This window comes from Euwallacea fornicatus, chromosome 4, assembly GCF_040115645.1.
Source record: "Euwallacea fornicatus isolate EFF26 chromosome 4, ASM4011564v1, whole genome shotgun sequence".
NCBI lineage: Eukaryota > Metazoa > Arthropoda > Insecta > Coleoptera > Curculionidae > Euwallacea > Euwallacea fornicatus.
Window position 1 is genome coordinate 853,812 of NC_089544.1, and position 12,396 is coordinate 866,207.

General features: G+C 42.0%; 1 protein-coding gene across 1 annotated transcript in view; it reads left to right on the top strand.

The window, feature by feature from the left end:
* Cht7 (chitinase 7) overlaps nt 1–11,731 on the top strand; it is an 18,087-nt gene extending 6,356 nt beyond the window's left edge. Inside the window, exons 2-15 of the mRNA XM_066281454.1 lie at nt 6,615–6,708; nt 7,278–7,515; nt 7,570–7,772; nt 7,829–8,008; nt 8,432–8,737; nt 8,791–8,918; nt 8,980–9,218; nt 9,273–9,475; nt 9,584–9,801; nt 9,854–10,010; nt 10,065–10,351; nt 10,408–10,716; nt 10,775–10,976; nt 11,035–11,731. Of these exons, the coding sequence (XP_066137551.1) occupies nt 6,615–6,708; nt 7,278–7,515; nt 7,570–7,772; nt 7,829–8,008; nt 8,432–8,737; nt 8,791–8,918; nt 8,980–9,218; nt 9,273–9,475; nt 9,584–9,801; nt 9,854–10,010; nt 10,065–10,351; nt 10,408–10,716; nt 10,775–10,976; nt 11,035–11,249 (2,979 nt within the window). The 3' untranslated portion in view covers nt 11,250–11,731. The remainder of the gene's footprint in view (nt 1–6,614; nt 6,709–7,277; nt 7,516–7,569; nt 7,773–7,828; nt 8,009–8,431; nt 8,738–8,790; nt 8,919–8,979; nt 9,219–9,272; nt 9,476–9,583; nt 9,802–9,853; nt 10,011–10,064; nt 10,352–10,407; nt 10,717–10,774; nt 10,977–11,034) is intronic.
* The last annotated feature ends 665 nt before the right edge of the window (nt 11,732–12,396 follow it).

Genomic DNA, 12,396 nt, shown 5'->3' on the forward strand with positions numbered 1-12,396 from the left:
GATGCTAGCTGAGCTAGTAGTTTTTACCAATAAACCTCAGCTATGTAGCGTCAGGAAGCTAGTTTTCCGCGAGACAGTGTCTCCGAGACTACGAATTCAGGTTGACCCGATGGTGGTTATCCGGCGCACAGCCACCGTTGCAACCAGTTTGCGGAAGCGCCTCGCTTTGGCTCCGTGAGAGGGATCATAAACACTTCTGATCCCTTACGCTGCACCAACCATCAACAACTTGGTGTTAGAATCTCAGTGATGTGAAAAAATGTGAGTGCATTGTACTTCGACTTAAAGAAAGGATTGCTAAATAGACTGGAAACATTCGCATTGTCTAGAGAATTTGCCGTTTGAATGATTTCTATATATAAATACGTTTAGTTTTAGTTGACTGTTTCGTTTTAGTGTGGTAATGTACACCTTATATAATTTTAATACACTCGTAGTCTTAAAATGTTTCGTTAAGCGGTTACGTTGCCGCACTACTTTTCCAAATAAATCGCGCACATAGGAGTACGTCCTGGAAAATGACGAATCGACATCAGAAATTCGTGAACGGGTTATGTTAATCTGTTGTGACACAACCCATGAAATTTTAAGTTCAGTTGTGGCTATGAATACATAAAAGCCAGGGGCATGACAACATTTCACATAATTTTGAAACTTTAAAGGTTATGATGCGGTACTTTGTTGTCCGCGACTGCCTATCAATGGGCGAAGAGCTCATTCGTGGACGTAGTTGTCTCGAAAATATTCCGATTTTCGTTTACTTTCATCGAGCCCGGTCCCACCTCAGCAAGAACCTTTGAAAATTTTAAATTCGTTCGGAAGGGAAGTTTGAAACTGAGCTGTCCCGGTGCGAATTCTGCTAAACGATACATTGTCCATCGGACAGAATTTAATTAATTTTTGTGCAAGGCTGCCCTCACTCCAGGACGCCGCAATGTTTGTCACAAACGTCCAAAAAGGAGGTTTTTACGCGTTTACGATCGCTGTTAACGGTGGCGTGGCTGCGTAGTTCCCGATTCACAAAGCGCCGCCGTCCATTTCCAATTGAGTAACGTTGGTTGCAGAACCAGTGCGTGCACTCGCGGAACAAACGTCGTTCTCGCACCTTTCCTAAGATGAAATTTCTCAGCAAATTAGAATTAATTGAATCATGACTTGCTTAGAACCTTTCGTACTCCACATACATACAATAATATATTACAACAACGATAATAATTATTACTGCTTTGAAGGATTTTTTGTCTCTTTGCTCCCGTACAGCGCGTACCTCAATAACGAAGCTGAAAACGAAAGTTGTCTACTAACCGAGTATTTTAATCGGTACTCATAGACCAAACCTCGTAAAGTCCAGCACACATAGCGGTTAATACTGCAGTTTTTTTAATTAATTGCCCATTACCGTTTGCTGACTGCATAATATTTCCAAGTCCCACGCCTAAGGCCTAAAAATCATAATATCTATTACTAACAACCCCAATCAATTTCTAAGCCGCGTTCACATTACTGGTTTAACGTATTCCCTGGATGTGTAAAGAATTCCTAAACTCGAGCGCTCTGCAGGAATATATTATGTCCGCAAGTGCAAAACATGAAACCGAGACAGCTAGTTTTGCATTATACCATAAATATTACTTTAACTGGCAAGTTTAAAGCAAGAGAAAGTCGTTAAAATTGGGTTTTAGGGTATGTGGTTTGATTATTCGACATTATTGCTAATGGAAGTGTTACGATTTTAAACGAACGTTGAATATGTGAAATTATTTGCATATTGTTCAGGTACGTGTTTAAAAGAAAAAGTTGTTGAATGTATTCATGTCGTTGCGGTTTCATTTCTCTGAAAGTGTAATATGAATAAAAGAAATTTGTTTCCCCTAATTTAACCAAAAGCGCATTTGTAGACGGATATTCACTAAGACGTCCGCCACCGAGACGTGCCACCCATCATTACCGCCCACAGAAACTGTCCACATTGCTAATTCCTCTTATCGCGACGATCAAAACTGTCGCATTGTTAAGTGACGCGGTCCTGTACATTTGCCCCTTTCTCCTGGGCGTTCAGCGTCATTGTTCGGCAACTGACATCTTCCAACCCAAAAGTGCACTTTTGCAACATCAACCTTATTAAAGCAACAATGAGACAATCCGACTTAGATAGTTATGTAAAAAATGCCCATATTTGCATTCAATGGTTCTCATACAAAAGCTCATTATCCACTATTTTTAAGTCTAAGATTCAAATAAGCTCATCTCGATATGAGGCTTTACGTAGGTTCCTTTGTTAGCGTCGACAGACAATGTTTGCGACCTTAGTTTGTGTCTAAAAAATAAAAACATTTCGAAGAGGTGACTCTCGAAGGTCAAAAACCGTCTAATTGATGTAATGCATCGTGAGTAAATGTCCCATCAATGCCACGTGAAGTCGTGATCTTCAGTAATTTCAGCGTGTTTACTTAGGAAGTTTGTATATTGTGTGACTAGCAATGACGAGGATTAAGTTAATGAAATAAGCGCGGAGTTGAATGGAAGCTATAAAATACGATTATTAGATTCTCTATACGTATTTATGAAATTGTTGCTTATTTAATATCGCAAGATTATGTATGTTTACATCAACATAAATTCTGAAATGAGTCTGTTTCGCCTTGGCCCGTTTCCTAGATATTATTTTATCACCTTTGCGATGCCTGCATGTGAGTTGTTGCAGGAGTTTTATCATGCTGGTTGGCCGAGGCTTTAGGAGCAAAAAGTATTTTAGGTAAATTAAGCTTAAAGATGACAAAGTAGCCGACGATCGTCTCTCGGCGTAGTACACCCGTGTGCGTTTGCCCTCGGCTGTGGTACCGAAGAACTCGGCAAAACGGTCTCTCGGCCGAATTGTCGCGTTAACGCCATCAACCGGTTCCCGATTTCGCCATTTCGGCACAACTCGCATATTTGGGCCCCATCCACTCTACCCAAATTCTGGATCCTAAGCTCAATCAAATGTCTAGCTAATATTCATCATACGTATGCATAATAACATCAGAATCAGACGTAGGATTACTTTAATTATACTCAGAGTGGTACGTTCGAAAGCCCACTGAAAGCCACAAGTCGTCCAATTTTCTCCTTCGAGAGGAACCAAGAAAATCGATTTTCGTGGAGCTTTTAAGCGTCTGCGGCAGTTCCCGTCGATAAGTTCTCATATTATGTCGATTGCCCGATGGAAGAAGACCAAACGAGGATGCGAAATCAGCATAACAGCCAACACTGCCATCGTGCAAACATGGACATTCCTTATGGATTAAAAATCGCACAGAGCTAAAGACTTCATATTTATCGCGCTGATAACGATCTCTGATATCCGATAATTGCGATCGCAATATTGCCAATTAAGATATTTTTTCTTTACGTTCACCCATTATAACTTTAACACCAAGCCGTCCATTACTGAATGGAAATGAACGAACGTGAAATTCCTAGTCGAAACCGATTGAGAGGAACGTTAATGATCGGCCTGGGAAGTCTTCAAATACCACAGGAGAAATTTTGTTGCTTGGATATCGTGTGTTCAATCCAGCGCGAAAATTTATGTTTAATGGCAGCTTATGTTTGTTGAAATGTGCATTCGGCAGGGTTGGCCTGGTATAACTCGATTGATTTATATCATCGTTTTCGTAAAGTGACTTTTTTAAGGGAAATCGAGGCTTAAATGGAGGATTGTTGGGTTCGGTGCAGATTTGGAAAACGCAAGACGACCGATGTGCACGTACTGAGACGATTTGACGAATTTGAACATGGTTCACAGAGCGAGCGAATATAATTTCTTAACGAAAATTTCACTATTTAACTTTGACCACTTCATTTTGACACACCCAGTACATTTACATCTAATTAGGAAACATTAAACGATTTATAGAGCATTAGTTAATTATTTCAATTTTTAACGGTAGTTCTGTTACGTAACAAATGTTTAATCGTTGTCTTAACACATATATGACATATGGTTCAAGCCCATTCACTTTTCATGTAAAGGTCGTATACATAATATAGTTTCGATGTATATCCTTTGGCGACACAGGTTTCCCTATCAATTCACCTAACTCATTTTAGACTGCCTCGGTACAAGCAGTGGTCCATGCAGTGCCGCAAGTCAGGAAACTTGCTGCAAAACGAAATAATTTGCAGTTGAAAAAGTGTGGAAACCACCCGAAGAAAACTGGGCAGTGTCATTAATTCTTGATGACACCGCTGCGCTTCTAGAAAACTGGTTACAGCTACGGAACTTGGCACAAGAAAGATTTGAAGTTCTACCTTTAGTCCACCCTCGTGGTAAAAACATGGGCACCTCGACGTTCATATCGCCATTCACCTCGACAAGAATTGAACATCGTCGTTTATCGTAGTTCATTTGTTTAGTTTCTTGCGAAGAGAGAAGTAGTAAAAATGTTGTCTGATTCGGGTAGTGATAGTGACGCGTCATGCACCTTGATACGACGGCTATTATTAATTACGTTTTGTTTATGTGAAATTTGGTCTGGTCCCACAAGCAGCACCACATACGCCGTTCCTTTACCCTCAAGGTCCATTACGTCCTTCCGTCAGTACCGAACATATGGGATACTGCTGATTAAACGCAACGTGCGCTGTTGCCGTACGGTGCAAGTGGGGGGTTGAAAGAACCAATCCCAGAGCAAGTGTCAAGCACCTTGCCGCCGCGAGGGGCGAGAGGCGATGTTTCTCTACGTTTTTACCCTAATCGCTCAACAGAACTAACTTATGAGAGCCCTAAAAAGGCATTTATTTTCCAAAAGAGACTTTTTCCTCCGTAGCCTCACGTGCCTGGTCCAGCATTAATATCGTATAAATCAAATGGTATGAACGATGAATGGCACAACGCGAGCCAAACAAAGGTTCGTTTAGTCTGACACCTTTAATACCACATACAGTTTCTTAATGTCTAGTGACCTCGTCTGGTGTAATAAAGCCCTACATATCGACACTGCAGACACCAGTCCGACTTCCTATTTGCCGCACCACGGTTCCTTATAACGCAGAACTGGTCGGTCGGTTATGGTATGATCGAGAGATTGGCATGGTCAATTGACGAATTAATCGTTCTGACCAAATATCCGTAACAATAATTTCAAATGAACCGCCAAAACGGAGGTTAAAAACCGTTAAGTGGAACAACCAACGTTTAAGTCGCTTCTAGATCAATTATTTCTTAGTCGTTAATGGACAACACGCCCCATCATGGTGCGCCCGAGGCATTCCTCTGGTATGCCTGGGATAAATTGATAATAGACGCCAATGCTCGTATTCGATGGAGGATAAATAGGAGCGAAAACGCTCACCTGGGCGAACTTGAACTAATTTGTGACTTCGACGTGAATTTGCCGCAAAAGGGGGAGGGGAATGGGAGTTTTGAGAATGAAATAAGTATAAAAAATCATTTTTATATGCAAAAATTGTTAAAAACGGAGGGAGTGCGGGAAACAAAACTGAAGGGCTCCGCTTGTTGGGCCCCACTTTTATGGCTAAAAGTTTGCTTTCCTACTTTTCAAAATGGCGGATAGTACGTCATAACATACGTTTTCGCACGAGCTCAAATGGTCTCCGGATGATGGCATCTCGTCAAACGCAACCATACAAAATCATCGTCATTCGTCCCCTTTAGAGCTCGGAGACTGGGTGGTAAACAGGAAAAAACTGATATCTGTTTAGAGCGAGCTATCCACTGGCTAGCTTAGGGGATCATCCCCTTAGAGTGAGACGGAGGGCTGCGCTGCATAGCCCCACATCCTCCTAGTGCTTTTGACGTCTACATACGTCAATTCGTCACTGGTCCAAGTCATTTTCGAGCAAATTCAGTCGATTTCCGCAAAAATGATACGGGTGCCTTTTGGTCCCATTTCAGACGTCGCAGAAGATGATAAGAGAGCAGCCCGCAAAGGCGTGCACACGAATCTAGTCATTTTCGGAGCCCTAGTGTTCGTCATCAGACTGCTGCCCCTGTTCTCATCCAGCCGTGATGGATTGAATACTGGAGTTGCCCTACAGAAAGTTGTGAAATCTGGCGTTTGCTAATTACCCCATGCATTGTTTCCTAAATAAATAGCATCATCATCATAGCAGTTTTCACGTTAATCGCGCTACAACTCGACTTCTTGTCAATTAAGGAGCTATGACTAACCGGTTCAATTTTTTTGCTTCATTAAAGAAGGCAAATGAAACAACGGATGTTCCACAAGAACTAGTGGCTGAAAGAGCACTTACAGCATGCAGACCAAGTCTTATTGGGCAGCTAATTGAGGAAAGATCAATAAATGTAACAATGGCCCACCCAGTCGCCGTTCGAAGGTTAACAACTGTGCCGACAATCTCAAGAATAATATGGACACTCATATTGATATAAGTCGTATTTAAAGGCGAGGTCTGTTGTAATTTATCAATTTCATTATGGTTATTATTGAAACATATCTAATATATCACATCGGGATGTGGAGCCAATTATTTCACTGTTAACCTGGGGGTTTGTGTATTTTTTGCGCAGTTAACTTAGACGGGATTTATGCGCAGCCGATGCTTTGTTTTTTTTTTATGTAGTTTAATGGATGATATTTTTGTTGCAGATACCACGACCTAGATGTAAACTCCGGACACTTTTGTTTATAGGTTTAGTAGTATTGCTCCTAGTCCAAATTGCCAATTCAGAGAGAGATCGACGTAAGTACCTCATACGAAGCTTCGCTCCCCGAATATGTCGAAACGATTTTTCGACCCTGTTGACACGCACGAAAATTCGGGTAGTCATAAGAGATATGTTGATTAAGAATGGCCCCCACTTACGTTGGGGTCATGTGAAAAATTTTTGCCGACTTTACTGCGGATAAACTTTTTTATTATTTTTTTAGGTACAAATTCCGAGAATCAAAGTCCGCCGCTGGTATCCGCGAATATTTGAATCTAATCATTATCAATTTTCATGTGACAAAATTCGGGGACGTGCCGCAACATGTAAAACAGGTGAAAACACCAAAGAAAAAATCCTTGTTGACCTTTAACAATTCGTAAATTCTGTGCAAACGCGGTTCGCCACTGACGTCACCCATATACATATTGATACTTCGTAAATTCAAATTCACCTACGAGGGAATACGACTCCCTCCTCCTTCCTATCACCATATCTCTTCGAATGAAGTTTCTTAACTGCATCCTTCCCTCTTCCCTGATCGTGATTTCCAATCGCAGAACTTAATTATTTAAATAAACAAATGGAATGTTTGACTTTTCAGCTACGCGAAGACGCCTGCGACGGCCACAGAAACCCGCCAGCTCCTCATCGTCCAGCTCCCAGAGCGCCGCGCTGTCCAAAGACCAAGAAGTGTCTTCTAGCGTGAACAAATTTCTAAGAACTCGTCCGGGACTGAAGCGCAAATCCGACTCTGATAACGCCGTAAGTGCCACAACTACCAAAAAAGACAAAGATGGATATAAGGTTGTGTGCTACTATACTAATTGGTCGCAATACAGGTAAGAAGACCTAGGGGAGTACTTTAGGAAATTCAATGCTTTTGGTCATTTAAGAATCAAAATTGGTAAATTTACCCCAGAAGATATTTTACCGGATCTGTGCACTCACCTCATCTTCGCGTTTGGATGGCTGAAGAAAGGTAAACTGTCCTCGTTTGAAAGCAACGATGAAACCAAAGATGGCAAAGTGGGCCTGTATGAGAGGATTCAGAAACTTAAGAAGGCGAATCCTAATTTGAAGACCTTACTGGCCATCGGTACGTTGAAAATTCGCTAAAGAAACGAAAATGGTCACTTCAAAAAATAACTTCAGGTGGCTGGTCTTTTGGAACTCAAAAATTCAAGGATATGTCCAGCACCAGATATGCCCGGCAAACGTTCATCTTCAGTGCCATTCCATTCCTTAGGGACCGAGGATTCGACGGGCTTGACCTGGATTGGGAATATCCCAGCGGAAGTGTGGATAAAAAGAACTTTGTCGCCCTTGTTAAAGGTACGATTTTTTAGTCTCAACAGTTTGATTTAAGTGAAATTGCCCCTTTCAATTAAATAACCCCGGTGGGGGGCAATTTGTGCTAGTTTTACACTGTTTTGGTTAGATGGCATTTTCATTGCTCGAAGCGGATATGCGTAGATCCCCGAACGATTTATCAATATTGGAAAGTACATTTGCGAACCAGTTCTACGATTTAGTACATTTGAAATATCATCTAATTTATACTGAATCATTCAGCTCTATAGGAAATTGACTATTAATCATTGCGTGTCAGTAGTAGTGACTTGGTTTTGTTGCAAATGAAGTGAAATTAAAAAAGGTCCTCGGCCATCGATTACTTTCGACTTAACTTGTATAAACAAATATTTTTGAGCTTTGACATCACCAGAAATTAATCATCAACGCTTTTTTCTTTACCAGAACTTCGAGAAGCCTTCGAAGCCGAAGCTCAGGAGATCAAGAAACCGCGCCTGCTACTATCAGCGGCGGTACCCGTAGGTCCCGATAACATCAAAGGGGGATACGATGTTCCGGCCGTGGCTTCGTACATGGACTTCATCAACGTTATGGCCTACGATTTTCACGGAAAATGGGAAAAGGAAACCGGACACAATGCTCCTTTGTATTCACCCAGCTTAGACAGCCAGTACCAGAAACAGCTGAACGTTGATCACGCCGCCAATCTTTGGGCCAAGCTGGGTGCCCCCAAGGAAAAACTTGTGATTGGTAGGAGATTATTCGGTACATTGGACCCTTGGTCGATTAGTCACGGTTTTTAGGCATGCCAACGTACGGTAGATCATTTAAGCTCTCAAATCCGGCCAAACATGGAGTGCACTCTCCTGCTAGTGCTGGTGGGACTGAGGGAAAGTACACCAAAGAATCCGGGTTCTTGGCATATTACGAGGTAACATACCACGCAGCTTAAGAGCCACGATTACGTTCAATATGGGTAACGTTCCTATTAGATTTGCGAGATGTTAAGGAATGGTGCCACTTACTACTGGGACGACGAAATGAAGGTTCCATATTTAGTTGACGGAGACCAATGGATTGGCTTCGACGACGAGAAATCGATCAGGCAAAAGATGAAATGGATTAAAGATAATGGGTTTGCCGGCGCCATGGTCTGGACTGTCGATATGGATGACTTCACCGGTACCGTGTGTGGAGGAGAGGTTAAATACCCCTTGATAGGAGTTATGAGGTAATAACCTGCCAAAACATTTATAAATGCATCAACTTTTAATGCGAACTTCAGGGAAGAACTCCGAGGTATCTCCAGAGGTAAAGACGCAAAAGATGTGGATTGGCAAGCTATCGCTGGCGCTGACGAGGAGGATGACGATGAAGAAGACGCGGTCGAGAAGCCAAAACCAATGAAGATCGCAGTGCCTGAGGTGCTGAAGCGGAACACGAAGACGCTAATCAAAAAGGCGCATAAAAACGCGATTAATAAGAAAGGTACCTATCTAGGTCACGTTATGAGTTTATTTTTTCATGGGATGTTACGCACTTTTCTAACAGTTGTTCCATATCTCCCGATATGACATAAGTACCTATTCATTGCAGTGAGGAAGCCGCAAGTATTCTGTTACATGACCAGCTGGTCCCAGAAGCGACCAGGAGCAGGAAAATTCACACCTGAAGACATCAATCCAGCGTTGTGCACCCATATAGTTTACGCTTTTGCTACCTTGGACGAGCACAAACTGGCAGAGAGTAACGATAAGGACCCGGAAATGTATGAAAGAGTTGTAGGTTTGAGAGACAAGAACCCCGATTTGAAGGTACCTTCTCCATATACTTTCGATGCAAACTTAGTGAAAACTTTGGTGTTAGATATTATTAGCGATTGGAGGGTGGGCTTTCGGATCCACCCCGTTCAAAGACCTGACAGGTAATGTCTTCCGGATGAACCAGTTTGTCTACGATGCCATAGAGTTCTTGAGAGAGTACAAGTTTAATGGGTTAGATGTTGATTGGGAATATCCAAGGGGTTTGTAGAACCTTACTGAGGTAATTAATGCTAATAAGAAGGTACGTACTTCAGGAGCTGATGACAGAGTCGCATATGTCTCTTTGCTGAAAGAACTAAGAGTTGCTTTTGAAGGAGAAGCTAAAACTAGCGGCCAACCAAGACTTCTCTTAACAGCAGCAGTGCCAGCTTCCTTCGAAGCCATTGCGGCAGGTTACGATGTTCCTGAAATCTCGAAATATCTGGATTTCATCAACGTCATGACTTACGACTTCCATGGCCAATGGGAAAGGACAGTGGGACACAACAGTCCTTTGTTCCCATTAGAGAGTGCTACCAGTTATCAAAAGAAACTCACAGTGGTACGTAGAAAAAAAAATCAATTATTGAAGATTGTCGTTAAAATTTGACATTTTAGGATTATTCCGCGAGAGAATGGGTTAAGCAAGGAGCCCCCAAGGAGAAACTAATGATCGGAATGCCCACTTATGGACGCAGCTTTGAGTTGGTGAACACGACTCAGTTCGATATTGGAGCGCCCGCTAGTGGAGGTGGCAAGCCCGGGAAGTACACGTCTGAGGCCGGATTCATGAGTTTCTACGAAATTTGCGACTTCTTGCACGAGGACAACGTTACGTTAGTTTGGGATAACGAACAGCAAGTGCCTTTCGCCTACAAAGACAATCAGTGGGTCGGATTCGACGATGAGAGGAGTCTGAAGACGAAAGTGAGCTATCATTAATTCGGATCGTCGATCGTTTAACCAGCAACTTAATTACTTGTAGATAGCCTGGCTTAAGGAAGAAGGTTTTGGAGGAATCATGATCTGGTCAGTGGACATGGACGATTTCCGGGGTTCTTGCGGTAGCGGCAAATACCCCTTGATCAATGCTATAAAGCAAGAACTGGATGGCTATAAAGTGAAGCTAGAATTTGAAGGACCCTACGAAACCCATGTGGGCTCCGGACAATACACCACTAAAGATCGTACGTATAATAATATTGATCCTTTCGAGCTCCTACACAATACCCCTTTATCTCGCAGCAAATGAGATCACTTGCGACGAGCAGGATGGTCACATCAGTTACCATCCTGACAAGTCGGACTGCAAGATGTACTACATGTGCGAGGGAGAGAGAAAACACCACATGCCATGTCCTGCAAATTTGGTTTTCAACCCCAACCAAAACGTCTGTGATTGGCCTGAAAATGTGGAGAGTTGTCAGGAGTTTACGCCAGCACCTCCTACAAGGAGGTAGATTTAAGTTAGTCGATGAGCTTGTGTTATAAGATTTAAAAAAGAAGGTTGTGAAGACAATCCATGTCATTTTGTTGTAAATACCGTACCTTGTTTTAAAAGGGGAACTTTACTTAAAATTGTTTCAGTTGCATTGTAAGTAAGTATTGCGAGCTTAGATGTCACCGCATTGCGAATAATATCAATTTTACTGCGTTAAAAAGGTTCATTCACTGCCATATGTTAACAGTCTTCTTTGCTACACTATCCAAAAAAATCATTTTTTTTAAATACAAACCTGCTATTCGTGTACATACGTTATATTGTCTTGGGGGTTTTCGAAAGCCATCTCTGTCGATTGTCAAATACGTTACGGCAAAACTGATCAAACTCGGTTATTTATGTAATATTTATACACGATTTTTAAACATTAACCCTGAGCTATGAGTTAAGGTTCGAAAGTAACATTTTGTATATGTACTTAGTTGTTATGTTAAGCCTAGACTGTATATAATTATTTTAAAATAAATTATTTAAAAAATTCCTGGCGTTTGTTATTTCGTTTGTATTGGGGGCGCTAGAACGTTCTAGCGCCCCCAGAGACCGTCGGCGCGATAACGCAGTTGCTGCGCCGCGCAGGGCGTCCTCTTCTGAACCAACGTGAACGAAGGGAATTTTCTTATCGCTGCTCAATTTCATTCTCTGTTTTTCTGTGATAGTCGATTACCAGCCAGTTGAATGACCCCGAAGCCGTTTTGTTGGGGAATTTACGTTCTGTAATTTTATTACTTAATTCATATTCATTAAATTTACTTCTGCGTAAACGCTTGGGGTTTATAAGTTGAAACTAAATGACTCGTAGAGAATAAATCTCCTAATTAATTTCATTTTAACGCACGCCCTAGCTGGTCGTGAGGCTCAATAGTGGAACTTTTAAGAGCATTATATATACAGGGAGATACTTACGGGGCCCTTCCCTTCCGGTTTAGTGACCGTCACCCCTCCGTCTCTCAGATTAATTAGATACATCGTCAAATCTTCCATTAGTACTGCTCCCAAACCATCCCCACTGCGCAGCTTAAGCACCCTCGGACATTCTAGATTCTCTTATATGGGTGAATCATCTAGATCCTTCCGACCGCTCCGCCTTAGATTGCAGACAAGCTTTC